Source organism: Poromitra crassiceps (genome assembly GCF_964638095.1).
Source record: "Poromitra crassiceps genome assembly, chromosome: 4".
Lineage (NCBI taxonomy): Eukaryota > Metazoa > Chordata > Actinopteri > Beryciformes > Melamphaidae > Poromitra > Poromitra crassiceps.
Window position 1 is genome coordinate 51216972 of NC_139626.1, and position 18864 is coordinate 51235835.

At 45.4% G+C, this 18864-nt stretch overlaps 2 protein-coding genes across 3 annotated transcripts in view; one reads left to right on the forward strand and one right to left on the reverse strand.

The window, feature by feature from the left end:
• The window catches only part of man2b1 (mannosidase, alpha, class 2B, member 1), a 42220-nt gene extending 30606 nt beyond the window's left edge, over positions 1 to 11614 (forward strand). The window contains exons 18-24 of one of the 2 annotated variants that reach the window (XR_014552637.1): positions 1719 to 1806; positions 3822 to 3902; positions 5694 to 5918; positions 6745 to 6894; positions 8121 to 8223; positions 9278 to 11100; positions 11293 to 11614. Coding sequence is in view for 1 of the 2 variants with exons in the window: in XM_083635188.1 (XP_083491314.1) it covers positions 1719 to 1806; positions 3822 to 3902; positions 5694 to 5918; positions 6745 to 6894; positions 8121 to 8223; positions 9278 to 9381 (751 nt within the window). In the remaining variant the exon portion in view is untranslated. Of the gene's footprint in view, positions 1 to 1718; positions 1807 to 3821; positions 3903 to 5693; positions 5919 to 6744; positions 6895 to 8120; positions 8224 to 9277 lie in introns of both variants that reach the window. The other variant, XM_083635188.1, reaches the window with a different exon arrangement.
• A 1893-nt stretch (positions 11615 to 13507) lies between these two features.
• trmt1 (tRNA methyltransferase 1) overlaps positions 13508 to 18864 on the reverse strand; it is a 46979-nt gene continuing 41622 nt past the window's right edge. Inside the window, exon 16 of the mRNA XM_083635199.1 lies at positions 13508 to 13812. Coding sequence (XP_083491325.1) covers positions 13753 to 13812 — 60 coding nt within the window. The 3' untranslated portion in view covers positions 13508 to 13752. The remainder of the gene's footprint in view (positions 13813 to 18864) is intronic.

Here is an 18864-nt window from a genome sequence, read left to right on the forward strand (position 1 = left end):
AAGCTTTTTTTTTTGGAGGTGACTGAATGAAATCATCTTGACCACAGCTTGATCAAGTGTAAAATCGTCTTTATCCTGAAACTATCTGTCCTTCAGGTGAAATAGTTCAACTTGTTCCAAGGCTTTTGTTGACTCGAGTGACATTATCTTGACACTGGGAGTGGAGAGAGCTGCTTCATGTCAAGATATTGTCATTTGATTCAAGGAAATGCCAGAAAGAGACGTGAAGCTGCATCGTAAACGGGTAAAGCTAGAATATGTAACGGTTACATCTAAATGAACGTCCGTTACATTCAAGCCGTTGCCACACGAGTTCCTACAATGCGTAACGCTCTCTGTATTCCACAGTAGGACGGCGCTGCGCACCAGAGACTTCTGTCCAGCCTGGACGGCTAATGTCCGCTTAGCCTTCTGCTAACTTGAATGGGGATAAATCATTCAGTCGCGCGGCTCTTCTAGACCTTCCAAATGCCAGTGGACCGAACAGATCAAATTCTGAAGTGTCATTTCATGGGTGTTGTGTGTCTTTCAAAACTACGTTTTCTGGTCCCACAAGTGAATTCCCCATTCATTTTCTCCATAGACATTTTGAGTTTTAAGGCTGGGTTCACACCGGCGACCCAAGCCTTGCCTATGCCTTGCCTTTACCCACGCTTTTAAATAGGCGTCCGTTTTAGTCAACGAGGCTGTGTACACCGGCCTGAGCGTGAACCTTGCGTGTACCCACGCCTCGCCTGTGCCTTGCCGATTTTATCGTTCAGGCGAGAGTTCTATTTTCACGCCGACAAGGCGCGTGCAGGCAGGCTTTTCTGTCACGCCATGAAAGAAAAACGCGACAATATCCGTGGGAAATGGCAAAGTCAACTGAATTTCAAAATAAAATGGAGTTACTACAACAGTGTTGAGCAGAGAGAGAGATTGACGGGTGGCTATCACGTGGGGCTTTCTCCCTGTCTGCAAACAAATCTTCATGAGAGAGAATAGCGACCGAAGAAGCAAGATGGACAATGTTGTTGTGCCAGCACATATTCTTGCAAGATCACCTCTCTAAAATGTCCGACTATAGTCAGACCTGGTTATACATATCCAGCATCAATAGAACATTAAATATATCCGATTTATTTTACCTAGAGGCTACCCATGACAATTCTGGACAACACGTGAAAAAATACAGTCGGGAGAGAGGAGAGGCGCTTGTGACTCGGCTACAGGTTCGGCGTGCAAAAGGCGTGCGGTGTGATCGCAAAAGCGTGTAACAGGTTCACGCCCAGCTCGGCGTAGGCGTGGGTTGAGGCAAGGCAAGGCAAGGCGTAGGTTGTCTGTGTGAACTAAGCGTAAGGTTTGAACCAAGCCAACCCGTCTTCCAGAGGATTGTGAGCGACCATGAAACATGTCACTTTCAGCTCAAACAAAAAATAAATGCAGGAAAAAAGATTGAAAATTCGTGTTTTTCTATTATTATAATTTTTTAGATTAAATGGTTTATTATAAAGATGGTTTAAAAAAATTACAGTGGGGAAAAAATGTTAGGTGTGTGTGGTTTCGTGTACTGTGTGTGTGCGCGCGTGTGTGTGCGTGTGCGTGCGCGCGCGCATCCAATTGAGTGAATTGTTTCCCTATTGTCATTCTGGCCGTGTGTGTTGTTTGCGTGAACTCAGCCGTGTTAGGTGTGTTTTGAGTCAAGTGAACTGAGCATGTCATGTGACTGTCTTCCAAAGGAAAGACTTCCGGCCCACATGGAACCTGACACAGACGGAGCCCATCGCCGGAAACTACTATCCCATCAACTCCCGCGCTTACATCAAGGTGTGTGTGTGTGTGTGTGTGCGCGCGTGTGTGTGTGTGCGTGTGCGTGTGTGTTTGAGAGTGCGTGTGTGTGTGTGTGTGTGTGTGTGTGAGAGAGAGAGAGTGCGTGCGCGTGTGCATGTGTTTGTGTTCATGTTGATTCCAAGATTATGCATCCACCATTTGGGGAGAAAAGTCATTTACTGACCTCACCTTACAGGATTTCTGGCTGTTGAAGTCGTCTAACTTCAAACAGTTGCTTCTTGCTGCCATTTGCCATTTTGCGATGTGCAAAAATCCCATAACACTGCGTTGAATCGTATGGACGAGCTATCTGAAAGCCCCCCTCCAGTCACTTTTTCCTACCCGTTTCACGTTGGTGTTCTGTGAAAAGCTACATGCGCTCGCGCTGTAACAACACACGTCACCATTTGTGCCAAAGAGCTTACACTGATACGAGCTGAAGCCTAAGTAGTTTGTTCCACTTATGGTCCACTGCAACATGATGATGAACATTTTACTACAGGCGCTGTAGTAAAAGAAGCAGAACAGTGTCTCATCTTGTCTTCAGTATACTCTTTGTTTGCGATAAAACGGAAGTGGAGGCAATACTGGTTCCAGTCAGATCTCTGTGAAAAACGTTATTTTAGAAGCCAAAATATCGCTTATTGTCAACAAACCGACCACAGATATCAAAGCTGATGGACTTCATGGAAAGAGCGTGACTCGGACTGGTTAAAAGTTACTATCGTGACGTTTTGAGCCTGGTGAACACTTAGTTAGCAAACGTAGCGGCTAACGGGAGAGGGTATTTACTGTAAATTTTGTAATTACTGTCTATCATAGTACGTCATTGCTCAGACAGTATAATGTCTGACGTCATAACCCATTTTGACCAAAAGCTTATTTTTAGGACTTTGAGCCCAAAATAAGGTTATTTTTGTCACCAAAATAGACCGGCGAACACATGAGGATGGAATCATGTTTTTCTTTTCTTGTTTATACTTTACATTTTATCTGACTTTCAGGGCACAACAAATATACACATTCGCAAACAGTGTTGTTCAGTAACTTAGTTACTGTAATTTCATTCCTGTCCCAGTAACTAGTAATGTAAGGGATTACAATTTCCAAAAAGTAATTATATTACAGTTACTAATCCAAGTAACTTGAAGTTACTGCATTGCTTTCTCCAGCGCTGGCACAGAGCTAAAACAGAGTGTGGAGATAAGGTCTGGCTAGGCAAGACTACTGCGTTGCCAGAACACAATTAGTTTTTTGTCCTAGGTAGACAAATAATGAAAAAGTTTGGCTGATTATTGTTCCAATAAAGTGGATTCAGTTCTAAAAGGAGCTGGCTAAACGGGTTCTGGATGGGGATGGGGGCGGCTAGCTAAAGAAATATATTAAGTAACAAGGAACGTAACTAATTACTTTTGATACCAAGTCATAAGTAAAGTAATTGTATTACTTTTTAAAGGAGTAATCAGTAATAAGTAACTAATTACACTTCCTGAGTAACTTGCCCAACGCTGTTCACAAATCAAGATGGGAATATCAACTGTAATGAAAAACAAATTGAACCAAAAAAAAGGGAAACGGAGCTTGTGGGAGGACACAATCAAAAAAGAAAAGGGCATGTTCAGTAGCTGCCTTACACTTGGAATGCACACAGGATGTGAGTCAGTGTCCTTATTACAATCTCTCTAGGTAAAGTATCCACCTCTACCATCTCTTCAGACGTTTCTCTTTTCAATCGTGAACACAAACATCCCCCCTCACAATAAATATATTGTGTTTTGACATGAAACTGAGCGAACCTGATGAAGCTACAGACGAAATGCGTTGTAATGCATCGCCAGTAAGATCACAGTGAGGTCATTCCAGTGTGCGATGGTTAATAATTAATAATAATTTTAATCAGAGGAGGTGTGTGTGTGTGTGTGTGTGTGTGTGTGTGTGTGTGTGTGTGTGTGTGTGTGTGTGTGTGTGTGTGTGCGTGCGTGCGTGCGTGTGTGTGTGTGCGTGCGTTTCAGGACGATGTGGACCAGCTGACTGTGGTAACGGATCGCTCTCAGGGAGGAAGCAGCATCCAGAACGGGTCCCTGGAGATCATGGTGAGTTCAGAGACTGTAAAAAAAAAAAAAAAACATGGACGTAGCCATCGTGACCATCGTGACGTCACCCATTGGTTTGTGGACTCCCTTGTTGAAGCCTTGAGTTTGGCGTTTTGACCGTGGCCATCTTGTTTTTTGTGGAGACAGCAGCAGCTAGCGTGAGACCAGGGGTTTCCCACACAGCCACAGCCCCACCTGCTGTTGGTCCGTGATCAGAAAGTTACGCCATCGCTGGACAGCCGACCTGTCAATCATGTCCCAAAGCGTCGTCTGCTTTATCGTCTATTTGACTCAAAATGGGACCAGGGCTCGACAGTGCGATCATTTTGATCGCATTTTGCTACTAACAATAGAACAGTGCGAATTGTAAAACGCAATAAGGGGCACGTGTGCGAATACAGAATTCAACCGTTCAATTCATTTTTAATGCCACGCTCAGTTCCAATGTTGTTGCAGTGTGTAGTGTGTGTGTAGTGAAGGCAGCACTGCACAGAACCAATGGTGTCCGTTGAAAAAAGCATGTGCTCGGCTCAGTCAGTCGGCTGGCTGTTTAGACGTCAGACGAAAGACCGACAGTGGACAGCCAGAAAAGTGTCGACTCTGTAATGATACGTGTTAGCCAGTTACTGGCTGGCGAGACAAGAGTCACATAAACAGATGGGATTAAAATGTGTCAGACGATGGATTTGTACACGGGAGACAAAGCTCCCGCTGCAGCAGACGATAGTCATGGCTAGCGCCGCACAGAAACCTTGCACACGAGTCCGATGCCTTTTATTAATGCGTTTGTCGTTCTATTCGCAATGCGAGACACATTTTCGTCCTCTCCTGTATGCACATTACAACATGCCTAGGTCGGTGACAGGCAGCAGCAGTGATGTGGACTGGAGAAGGCAGATCATGGCAGCAGGTCAGGGAATGATCAGAGTATCGCACTGGACAGGGGCTCTGTGGTCACCTTCTCCTCGCCAAGCTGGCTGTGGTGCACCATGCCGGGGCATGTATATGTATATGTATATATATATATGTATATATATGTGTATGTATGTATTTGTGTATGTATGTGTGTGTATATATATATATATATATATATATATATATATATATATATATATATATATATATATATATATATATATATATATATATATACACACACAACTTGGACTCGGACGCAGGTGATGGGGACTTGACTCGGACTGTTCTCTGGGGACTCGCCTCGGATTCGAGATATATACGGTTAACTTTTTTTTTATATATATATATATATATAATTTTTTCCCAGATTTTTTTAATCCCATTTTTAACCCCCATTAGTGCTAATTTAATTTATTTATCCTGGTTGCTACTCCACCCTCTGCCGATCTGGGGAGAGCCGAAACTGGCTCCATGCTTCCTCCGAGACATGGGCAGTTAGCCAGCCGCTTCTTTTCACCTGACAGAGGAAGCTTCACCGGTAGGACATAGCACGTGGGAGGATCACGCTATTCCAACCGGTTCCCCTGCCTCCGAACAGGCGCCCTTAACGACCAGAGGAGGAACCACATTAGCAACCAGGATATTGCATGTTTTTGGTGAAGGGGGTTTCCTATATGAAGGAAACCCCCGGGAGGCACGGGGAGAACATGCAAACTCCACACATACGGTTAACTTGTTTGCTAATACAGTAGCTGACAGGAAATAAGCTAGGTTTCAAACTGTTCCCATGGCAACACAATTCTGTGAAAACAGTCTATAGAGACATGATGCCCCTCCTCCTCCTCCTCCTCCTCCTCCTCCTCCTCCTCTCAGCTGCACAGGCGGCTGCTGTACGACGACGTGCGCGGCGTGGGGGAGCCGCTGAACGAGGCGTCCCAGCTGTTCCCGGAGGGCCTGGTGGTGCGCGGCCGCCTGCAGCTCACCCTGGACCGGCCGGCCAGCGCCGCCGACACACACCGCCCCCTGGCCCAGCGCGAGGTACTGCAGCCGCTGCTCAGCTTCACCCACGGAGAGCCGCGCCCCAACACTCGACTGGAGGTGAGGGAGGAGTTCCTCGGCCTCTGGCCTTTTCTGCTTCCGTTTTGTTGTCTTTGTTTTGTTGAACTGTGTGGAGCACTTTGAGTTTCGTTGTGAACGCATTATATTATTATGATTATGATTAATATTACCGTATTCAAGGTTCTTACGCAGGTCTGGAAAAGTATTAAAAATGAATTTGAAACTTGAATAGTTTGGAAATTTGGGGGGGGGGGTGGAAAGTATGGAAAATGTTGTGGTGCAGTTCCGATAAACACATAATTATAGCTTTGATGTTGTTGTTGATGCACTTTGAGTCCACAGTGTGAAGACTAATGTTCAGATAGAGGAATGCTCTTATTACCCAGCTGCTGTCAGCATGCATGATATCAAATAATGACCTAAATCAAACCCAGTCAAGAACATGGAAGTGGAGTCTGGGAAAAATATGGAATTTTAAAATGGAATCTCTGCCAGTCATCTCACATATTCTGATATTTGTTGCTCTGAACAATCTTCATACATACAGGGATATGACATAGTTAGCAGGGGCAAGATGTCTATCTGCGTGAATCATATTTGACACCGGCCAAAATCTTCAAAACAAATCAATGTCTGGGAAAAGTATGGATTATTTTCATTCAAAATGTGTAGGAAGTTGTAAACCCTGATTATTGTCCAAGAAATATCCACTGGACCTCGATTTGAAGGGTTGAAGATGTTTAGAGGCTTTATCAGTTTTACAGAGTGGCGAAACACCTTCAACTCTTCAATTTTAAGTCCAGTGCATTTATTTTTTATTTTTGGACATGTTACTAACGTACACCTTCCTCGTCTTCTTGTGCAGTTCTCTGGGCTGCAGGCTGCACTGCCCCCTGCTGTCCACCTGCTGACACTGAGCCAGTGGGACAGGGACTCGCTGCTGCTGCGGCTGGAGCATCAGTACCAGAGCTGGGAGAGCAGGCAGCACACACACCCTGTCACAGTCAACCTGAAGGTGAGATACACACACACACACCCCATCGCCATCAACCTGCATGTGAGCTTGAGATACAGGTACACACACACACACACACAAACAAACAAAACACCCCATCGCCATCAACTTGCAGGTGAGATACACACACACACACACACACCTGTAGATCTATCTTAGTGAGGATATCCATTGACATAATGCATTCCCTAGCCCCTAACCATCACCATGACAACTGATTGCCTAACCCTAACCTAAACCCAATTGTAACCTAACCCTTAAAACCAAGTCTTACCAGACTTTAAAACCAGTCCGTTTTCTACCTGTATAACCATTGGTGTTTTATGAAAACGTACATGAGCGCGCGCTGTATCAACGCTAGGGGCTGTCCTCGACTCAGAATTCTGCCAGTCGAATCAAATTCGACTGTCCAATACGAATAATCGACTATTTTATACAAAATAAATACAAAAATAAATGTATAGAATATCTCAAGTAATTATTTCGACCATATCAACAGTCAATGCAACAGAGTGTTGGGGACATATTTTGAGCAATAAGAGACTGTATATGATCATGCAAGATTTGAATTGCCGACGTCGGATAAATGCATTTGTCTGAATAATGAGACAGGCAGGAGACATCTATTAAATTTTTTTAATGAAGCACCTAAAGCCATTTTTTTATTTCACGTTTGAGACATTAAAACATGCAGCCTACATGAATAAACAAATGAAACCGTGTCAAATAAGACATTGCCGCTGCTTTGAAATGACATGTCTAATGCCTAGGGCTAGGCTATACAGTTCTTTAGCCTATTTCTCAAAAACTGATAGGCCTATCCTCAACCGGGCTCGCTTGGCTGCTGCGCGGCCTCGCCCGCAAACCCAGCCCTGATGTCTGTCTCTTTCTGCCAGACAGCTTTTATCAAGTGGCATCAAGGAAATACCCAGTCTCACACATTGTATCGCTGTTGGATTATGAGTGCAGTTCTGGTGATTTTCTGGTGATTTTCACATTTTAACTTCAGCTGTAGGATTACGTGTTCCTCTGTAGGATGATCAAATTCAGAACCAATTGGAGCTATTCTAAAAAATGCATCGATGTCAGGATTTGAGGATGCACCCCCCCACATTTAAACAGCTGTATGCATGAACGCCCCCCCCCCCTCCACCCACACACACACACACACACACACACACACACAGCTACCCATCAACCCCTCTCCTCTGCTGTTGTTTCTGCAGAAGCTGTTCTCCACTCTGGAGGTGCTGGGCGTGTCTGAGCTCAACCTGTCAGCCAATCAGTGGAAAGACGAGATGACGCGTTTTGACTGGAAGCCACAGACAGGTACAGTGCAACCGAGAGGTATAAAGCCACAGACAGATGCAGAGCCACATACATGTACAGAGCCATAGACATGTACAGAGCAACAGACAGGTAGAGCCACCGATAGGTACGAAGCTACAGACAGGCACAGTGACACGTGACAGTTGAGTTGCTCGGGTGCGGGATGAACCGGAAGCTAATGCTAACGTTAGAGGCTAATGATTAGCTTAGGTTAGCGTAGCTTATATTTAAGGTAATGCTAATCGGTGTGCGTGTACGCACGATTACCGATAGTTTGTGATGACTTGTTGAGTCCCGCTGGGTGTCTGACGCCGTTTAGGGTTACATGCGCTGCTGAACGTTAGTTTGTTCTTCACAATAAAAATCCTCTCCTTATTTTGTCAATGACTGCCTTTTTATATGAATCACTCGGCAGGAAGTACAACGCGGCTCTGATACACGACCGAAAGCGATCAGGATGAAATAGCGATCAGGTAAAATAACTGATCTCAAACAAATGGAACTACAAAAGAGAGAAACTAAATTAAAGCTACGAAATAGCCTACAGCCTTTTAAAAACGTCTTCTCCGAGTTCGCTCACACACGTGCTTGTTTTGAAGGGAGAAGGCAGAAAGGGGTGGGGGTGAAGTGAGATCCTCCCACCCCCGACGTGCTACAGCCAGATTACACGTCTCGTCAGACTCTATCTGAATGTAGCCTTACTGGCTCTTGTAAACAGGTCACAGTAGAATAGTAAATATGCTTTCTCAGTGGTTTACCTACTATACCACTGTCTGCATAGCAATTAGGCATTTTCTTTTGGAAGTGGTTACCAGTGGTTACAGGCAGCCATAATGGAAGAAATAAAACGACACAAACATTCCATGCAATGCCTCTATTTCTGGCACACAAAAAGGTTACTGTATCAATTTCAAGTCATTGAATCGTATCGTATCGCTCTAAATTAGCCAATTTCATCCTTGTATCGTATCACAACCACGAATTATAACACGTATCGTATCGTTGTTAAAATGTATCGTTACACCCCTACTATTTTTGGTCACCTGTCTTTCAGAGGAGAAGCCCCTGCCGAAGCGGTCCGGAGACCCCTCCGTATGGGAGGTGACCCTGAAGCCCATGGAGATCCGCACTTTCCTGCTCAGAGTCAGCCACAGATAGCCAATCGCGCGGCTCGAGTCGGCCACGGATAGCCAATCACGCGGCTCGGTGTCACGGACGAGTCGATGCCAATCAACCGGATTCCTGTGGCCACACTCCTCTCGCGCCTGGATTTGATTCAACCCGGGCGGAGACAATTTGTATTTGAGTCCGAAAATGAACACAAAGGACATTTTAATTTTTTGGTAAAAACATGATCAACTTTTAAGATGAAAAGATGTGCCTACTTTTTAGATTGACATTTGTGACAAGAACAGTGACATTTTCTCCAAGATAAACCACAAATATTTCTTGCTCTGTTAAAGTTGTCGCCTGAAAACTATGGTACAGTATATGAACAATACCATTAACATCAAATCTCTGAATGTTTCTATGGATTTGCTGAAGCTACCTGATCCACTGCAGAGCCGTCACCCAGGTCCAGGGGGCGCTGGTGCTGTCCTGCTTACCGTCATTGAATTGAAACATAATCAATGTTCAAATCCCTCGGGCTGGCCCCAATACCATTTTTGGGGGGGCTCCGGATACTCTCTAGTAATCAATACAATAGGACGGACAGACCCCGTGTTTATTAGTCACAGATGCCGTGAAATTTGACTTTCGTGTTTGACCCATCTTGGCTCGTCCTTCCTGCATGGTCAGGGCAGGAGCGGTGGGCAGCTGCAGTGAAGTGCCTGGATACCAACTTCTTCCAACCGCCGCTGGTCAGACGATGATCTTCTTGCATGTTTTGAGTGGGGGTCCATATTGATGTTATATGGAGGAAACCCCAGGGGAGCACGAGGAGAACATGCAAACTCCACACAGAAAGGCCCTCTCTCATGATATACCCCACCTGGCCACCAGGCACCAAAGCCATGGGGAGACATACCCCCAGTGTCAACAGCGTCCCAGGTGGGAATCGAACACAGGACCTTCTTGCTGTGAGGGGCGTGTGCTACCATTGTGCAACAGCAACTATTCTGATATTTTGGGGGGGGGGGGACAGTTACGATATTTTGAAATTATTGCATAATTAGTTGGGGCAAAGCTACACTCAGGTCACGATGTTCCTTCCTGCCAAAACATCTCCTCAGTGTTCACTTGTTGTCTTGTCGTTCGCAATGTCCTGGCGCCAGGTATCCCAGCATGCTTTGCAAGGTGGTAAGCACCGGACGTACATGGCCAAAGTTAGCCCCCGAGCCTTTCTGGAAGAAAGCCATGCCCCAAACTAATTTCATTGGCCGCTGCAATCGCTTCTTCTTGAAAACGTGCGGCAAGTGGAAAAATGTGGCTAAGATCAGGATTAGGGGGCGGAAATTTCAGCTTGGCTTGTAGCGTAGTGGGTAAGGTTGCCTTCCAATCCGATGACTGGGGTTCGATTCCCGGTTGAACATACATATTTTTAACAAGCATTTTTCTTATTTTAAAACATTAGGGTTAGGCGAGTACAACAATGTTGTTGGGGTTTGGTTATGGTCGTGGTCAGATAAAAAAACTAAGCCTAATCTTAACTACATCTTTACTTGCCGCACGTTTTCAGGAAGAAGCAGTTGCGGCGACCAATGAAATTAGTTCGGGGTGTGGCTTTCTTCCAGAAAGGCTCGGGGGCTAAACTTTGCCCATGGGCGCGACGACCAATTGAAGACGCAAATACAGCAAGACAGCCAGCCAAGCTGCAGCAGCGGGGCAGGGCCGACAGGGCGAAGGAGAGTACATTGCTTGGCGGGGACACGTACTGTCCGATAGACCCTTTTCACAGCCACCATTTTGTGTCTAAAAGGCAGGAAGTTTCACAGGTGTACCAAAACCTTAATTAGGGTGTCCAACTTCCAGTCCATTTAGGTGTTCCAGTGCTGGGGCCCTAATTAGTGAGTTGGTTGCACCTGCGTTTCTCCTGCCTTTTAGACACAAAATGGCAGCTGTGAAAAGGGCTAATTGGCAGAGGGGGTGGAGCAACGACCGGGACAGCAGGGGGGAATCGGGGAGAGAACGTAGGAGAAATATGAAGAAGAAACGCAAAAAAAACTGCTGAACTTGGAGCAGAGACAGTTTTCAGCCCACGCGTCTCTTTCCACAGAACTGATTCACACACGCACACCATCCCAATTTTTCTTGCTCCAAACAAACCGGTGCCAACTCCCTTTTACTCAGGCAGCTGTGACTGAGTGATGTGTGTTTGTGTCAGACGTGCCTAAACATGTACTTTTATAATGATCTTATGTTGATCTGCAAGCTGATTAAAACCGGCCAGACTTTCTCTGTGTTATCCGTGTCTTTGTTACATGTTCTCTCTCTCACACACACGGGGAGTGAAGCCAGGTCTCCCAGCAGACATTTTGGCACGGAATAGGTGTTAGGGCATTGCGGTGTCCACCCGCTATGCCGACCTTAGGTTTAGGCGTGGGGGGTGGGAGAGGTTAGGTTTTGGGTTAGGGTCTGGGGGAGGTTAGGTTTAGGCGTGGGGGTGGGAGAGGTTAGGTTTTGGGTTAGGGTCTGGGGGAGGTTAGGTTTAGGCATGGGGGCTGGGAGAGGGGAGGTCGGAACAGCGAGAGGTTGGAACAGCGACATGGAACCATTCACAGACTAGTTGACTAGTAAAACCACTAGTCGACACACTGTGCTTAGTAGTCGACTAGTCGTTTAAAAAAAAAAAAAAAATCTAAGAAAGAACATGAGGTATTTACACGACATACATGGACTATCATATCCCATATCCCCCACAAAGAACATCAAAACACAAGAAAACTGCATAAGATACACAATAATCCAAGAACAAACAAGACTATTGGACAAACAACCAAACAAAAACAATGCATTCAAAGTAAATACATAGATCTTGCCCTGTTGGCAGCTAGGAAATGCATAGCTTTCAATTGGAAAGCATCCAATCCCTCAGCTGTAGTTCACTGTTGGAATTAACTCTCAAGCTACCATACATTGGATAACATTTACTACAAGAGCAAAGGCAGATTCTTAGACGTCCCCAAAATATGGCAACCACTTAGTTTGACTTCAAGAACTTTTTTACCCCAGTGTCATTAGGCTTATCAGGATAGGAGCTGAATGCATTGTTTTTGTTTGGTTGTTTGTCCAATAGTCTTGTTTGTTCTTGGATTATTGTGTATCTTATGCAGTTTTCTTGTTTTGTTTTGATGTTCTTTGTGGGGGATATGGGATGATAGTCCATGTATGTCGTGTAAATACCTCGTTATTAAAGATAAAAATAAAATAAAAATACGACTAGTCATGAATGCCCTAATAGGTGTTGACATGAAGCAATAACTAAACTGCTATGTAATGATGGAAAGTAGGGTACTGAACTGGCCCTCTGCTATTGGCTGGTCTTTGGTGCCAGGTGATGATGATGGCGCCTTCTAAGTTGAGATGTCGTCTACAGCTGCTTACTAAATTGGGTCCTAAATATTTTGTGTGTGAAATCAGTTCAAAACAGTTTCAAATATGGCAATTAAGACTGTTTTGAACTGATTTCACAAAAAACATTTAATACCCAATTTAGTAAGCGGCTACAGTATGGGCGACATCTCACCTTTGATGTCACCACCTGTGTACTCTATAGGGCAGGGATACTCAACTTGCTTTGCCCGGGGGCCACTTTCGTGAAATGATAGAAGGCCAGGGGCCAGTCAATAAACAAACAATATAAATTATTCTGTAGGTTTTTGGGGTGTCAGCCGGAGTTTAGTCTGACAACGTTGTGCACACCGGATAGTTAGTTAGGTTAAGTTAGTTACATACATAAGTGCCTGGGTAGCGAGCAGATGGCGGTATTTGACAATTTAGCAGCTAAATCAGATTATTGAAAGATATTCCATATTCCAGACTGAAATGCTATAACAGAAGTACAGTATTGGCCAGAATGACATGAACATTTGGACACTTATTCAGCGGGTATCTTGCATGTTGTGTTCAGGTGCACTGTAAAAAAATATATATACAGTATAATTCGCGGGCCGCAAGTTGAGTATCACTGCTATAGGGTGTGCTCCCTAGCCTCTTGTCCTGCAGACTCACTCACCCGGCAGTGGGATCTTTCTTTGGGACATAAAACAACACACTGACTATGTAGTCAAACTTGCAAATACACACTACACCGAGAGGAGGCGGGTTTAGAGGCGGGGTAAGGACTTTATTAGACTGTCAGTCACAACAGTGAGAAAACAAATGAAAAGCTGAACTGAAGGCTCTGGCATAAACCGCTCCAATGGATACATAATGTCTATTTCCGATACAGTTCTTTCATTGCGTTCCCACGCAACAACCATTTTGATTCCATAATTGTCGCCATGCAGTGGGCCTCTACTTGACCTCCAGGAGAGAAAAAAACATAAGGATAAAAAAAAAAGGATAAAAGTAATGGGAGGGGGAACATCAGTCCATCAGCTGCGGGTCATGGGAGTAGCAGCAGTTGTCTCCGTGGCTGCAGCTTCCCTGTGAAAAGACCACAATACACTGTTAGAAAGCGGAAAAAATACAAAACGTAATTTAAAATAAAATTGGTGGTATTATTACCGCGCACTATTACTTTCACTGTCACACTGCAGTTATTTTTGCACACAGCACACCCTCATAAATGTTGCATTTGATTTCATTTTTACCATTCTTTTCATTCATACATTTCCTACATTTAATTGAATATAGATAATAGATCATGTTAAACGGCACAGCAGGTATAACATGGAGGGCTATCTTGTTCAAATACATGGTCAAATAAATCACATTAATTGATTCATTACAAGATTCAACCATTCTTACCTATATATAAAAAAAAAAAAAAGTTCAACAACAGTTGAAATGGAGAAGGGGTTCCAGTACTAGTAACCTCCTCTCTCTCCATTTCACCAGTGAAGCTGACGTTTACAGGGTTTTTCTTGCATAGAGGAATTTTTGGCCACCCATCAAAGGCCTGATGAGTTCAGGACAAGCCTGACTGCATACGAACTCAAAATCAAGAATTTTACTGTAGCATTTTAGAGCATTTCAAAGATAGTCTCACATGTGTACATTGAAATGACTGAAACTGAAACTGGGGTGCTGTGAAAACGCATTGCTCCATAATTTCTGACAATGATACTGTATATTAGTGTTCAGGATAACCCTAACCCAAGTCAAATGAAGCCACGACTGTAAGCCCCCAAAAGCCCATTGAGAGCCAGGAAAAGCCCTGGTTTAGAGCAGAATCCAGCCTCCATACAGCCAGACCCAGCTATGCTTTGGCTGAAGCTGGTACATGGATCAGCTCGCTGGCAGGTGAGCAGCGTGGTGAGCTGCCAGAGAGCTCAGAGAGGAGACCCATTCACCAGCGAGTGCCTGGTGTCCCCTGTCCACCCAGGACACATCTACTGAACCAGTGTTCCCTGTCGACCCAGGACACATCTACTGAACCAGTGTTCCCTGTCCACCCAGGACACATCTACTGAACCAGTGTTTCCTGTCTGTCCACCCAGGACACAGCTACTGAACCAGTGTTTCCTGTCTGTCCACCCAGGACACAGCTACTGAACCAGTGTCCCCTGTCTGTCCACCCAGGACACAGCTACTGAACCAGTGTTTCCTGTCTGTCCACCCGGGACACAGCTACTGAACCAGTGTTTCCTGTCTGTCCACCCAGGACACAGCTACTGAACCAGTGTCCCCTGTCTGTCCACCCAGGACACAGCTACTGAACCAGTGTTTCCTGTCTGTCCACCCGGGACACAGCTACTGAACCAGTGTTCCCTGTCTGTCCACCCGGGACACAGCTACTGAACCAGTGTTTCCTGTCTGTCCACCCAGGACACAGCTACTGAACCAGTGTTTCCTGTCTGTCCACCCGGGACACAGCTACTGAACCAGTGTTCCCTGTCTGTCCACCCGGTACACAGCTACTGAACCAGTGTTCCCTGTCTGTCCACCCGGGACACAGCTACTGAACCAGTGTTCCCTGTCTGTCCACCCAGGACACAGCTACTGAACCAGTGTTCCCTGTCTGTCCACCCGGGACACAGCTACTGAACCAGTGTTCCCTGTCTGTCCACCCAGGACACAGCTACTGAACCAGTGTTCCCTGTCTGTCCACCCGGGACACAGCTACTGAACCAGTGTTCCCTGTCTGTCCACCCAGGACACAGCTACTGAACCAGTGTCCCCTGTCTGTCCACCCGGGACACAGCTACTGAACCAGTGTTCCCTGTCTGTCCACCCGGGACACAGCTACTGAACCAGTGTTCCCTGTCTGTCCACCCGGGACACAGCTACTGAACCAGTGTTCCCTGTCTGTCCACCCGGGACACAGCTACTGAACCAGTGTCCCCTGTCTGTCCACCCGGGACACAGCTACTGAACCAGTGTTCCCTGTCTGTCCACCCGGGACACAGCTACTGAACCAGTGTTCCCTGTCTGTCCACCCGGGACACAGCTACTGAACCAGTGTTCCCTGTCTGTCCACCCGGGACACAGCTACTGAACCAGTGTTCCCTGTCTGTCCACCCGGGACACAGCTACTGAACCAGTGTTCCCTGTCTGTCCACCCAGGACACAGCTACTGAACCAGTGTCCCCTGTCTGTCCACCCAGGACACAGCTACTGAACCAGTGTCCCCTGTCTGTCCACCCAGGACACAGCTACTGAACCAGTGTCCCCTGTCTGTCCACCCAGGACACAGCTACTGAACCAGTGTCCCAGGACACAGCTACTGAACCAGTGTCCCCTGTCTGTCCACCCAGGACACAGCTACTGAACCAGTGTCCCCTGTCTGTCCACCCAGGACACAGCTACTGAACCAGTGTCCCCTGTCTGTCCACCCAGGACACAGCTACTGAACCAGTGTCCCCTGTCTGTCCACCCAGGACACAGCTACTGAACCAGTGTCCCCTGTCTGTCCACCCAGGACACAGCTACTGAACCAGTGTCCCCTGTCTGTCCACCCAGGACACAGCTACTGAACCAGTGTTCCCTGTCTGTCCACCCAGGACACAGCTACTGAACCAGTGTTCCCTGTCTGTCCACCCAGGACACAGCTACTGAACCAGTGTTCCCTGTCTGTCCACCCAGGACACAGCTACTGAACCAGTGTTCCCTGTCTGTCCACCCAGGACACAGCTACTGAACCAGTGTTCCCTGTCTGTCCACCCAGGACACAGCTACTGAACCAGTGTTCCCTGTCTGTCCACCCAGGACACAGCTACTGAACCAGTGTCCCCTGTCTGTCCACCCGGGACACAGCTACTGAACCAGTGTTCCCTGTCTGTCCACCCGGGACACAGCTACTGAACCAGTGTCATCATTATCAATAAGTGAGGCATCTCCCTCCACTTCCAGCAGCACTGCTGTGTGCCAGCAGTGCTGTCATGCAGTACATGATGTGCTGTCATGCAGTACTGGACATGATGTGCTGCGACCAGATGTCCCACAGGAAACTGCGTTACCAGCTGCTTTACGTGCTGCAAAAGAAACCATGTTACCATGTCGTCTACTCCCTGGCAGGCTGCTGTACTTCTACTGGACGACTGCACAGTTAAACCGTCAGAGAATATTGGCATATGTGCAATATTAAACTACCGTAAAATGTTTAAATTCCTTTGGGATGACTTTAGTAGAAAGTCATAAAGATATAATTTAAAAGCAGCAAGCACAGTCAATTATTATTTTCTTCCAATCATCAAGTCTAATAATCATGACAAATTGTCATCCATGGTTTCAGAAAGCCAGATTGAAGACTTTTTTTTAATGCTACCTGGAATATAACCTTTGCAATGTATAAATGAACATCCGTTATATTAAAGCCATAGACCCTTTTCCAGTGTTGGGGGGGTAACGCACTACAAAAGTAACGCGTTATGGGTAATATATTACTTTTAGCAGTAACACAGTAATATATAACGTGTTACCAATATGTCTGCTGTGGTCCGGGGACATTCCCACTGTGCGTACCAGAGACTTCCACCCAGACTAGCCTGAATTGGGATAAATAATCCAGTTGTGCGGCTCTGCTCTTCTAATTCAAATTCAAAATTAAAAAAAAAAAAAAAAACGATTAGTCCCTCAGGGGGCAATTTAAGGCATGAGTACTTCAAACAAGCTTTTCGTACACATCCAAAAACAGAGCAAAGAAATAAATACATGGCGCTGTTAAAGCAAGGATCCCTGACTACAAATACTGTATATCCAACACCACAGAGGGATACAGGAGACAATAAGTCTAGTAAGTTCAGTCAAATTAATTAAAGTGTACATTAGACTTGGTCAAAAAGGTTCAAATCAAAAGGTCAAAAGTTCATATTTAATTTATATAAACTGACCATTTCTTATACTATGGCTGTTCATGAGTCGAATGGCCTCTGGAACAAAACCAAACTTGTCTAACGCGCTTTCCTGATGGCATTAGGTCAAAGCTAGTCTCGCTGGCCAGCCTCCTCTCCCTTCCGTCCGAGGAGTCTGGCGCCGCAGGTCTCCATAGTGGGATTGCGATGGGCGGCGCTTAGCGGCAGTGCCCTTGGAAAATAGTTTCCAACAATCCAATTTGCCGTTTTCAGCATGTAGCAACGAGCTAGCGTGTAGGTTTCTGCCGTTAACTTGCTAACTAGTTAGCGTTGTTGTTTTCACCGAGGCGGCAGGGCACTATTTACAGCGACACACAGGGAGGAGGGAGCGGAAGCCGCTCTGATTGACATGGTCGGAGCCAATGACAGAGCTTGTAATAAGCCGGGAGCGGGCATCCGGCTGCCACCGAAACAGTTGCTCCAATGGGAGAGCAGAGTAGAGCAGGGGAGGGTTTATCCCAGTTATGGAGACCTGCAGCCCCAGGCTAAGAGACTGACAACCCCGGCTAAGTGTAGTGTTAAAAGCCCTCTTGTGTTCTACTTTCTGTATTGATCAGAGTGGACATAAAGCAGGGTTCCCCAAATAGCAGATGTGGCCCGCGAGCGCCCCTTGAGTGGCCCGCACTGGAATTGCAAATTATTATATATATATATGTATATATATATATATATATATATATATATATATATATATATATATACACCGGTATATACAGTATATATATATACAGTATATATATATATATATATATATATATATATATATATATATATATACACAGTATATATATACATATATATATATATATATATATATATATATATATATATATATATATATATATATATATATTTACCGGTATATATATGTATAAACACTGGTGCAGAGCAGCTTTGGTTTTGGATTTATTTAGCTTCAAGAGTGCATTTTTGTTCTTGTGTGTCCCTCAACACAGGCTTTGAGAATCCCAGGCCACTTTCTGATACTTATGCTACTTACTTTGATTTAGCTGGGTGGAGCGGTAGCCATCTTGCAAAATCAACCATACACAAACTACAGAAGATATTGCTCACTTTTCATATTCATGCAACTGATAACTTCCACAATCCAAGATGCCAAGTAAGAGATATCAGAGGATACACACAACAAAATCCCACGTCCTACTTGTAATGATGACCACTA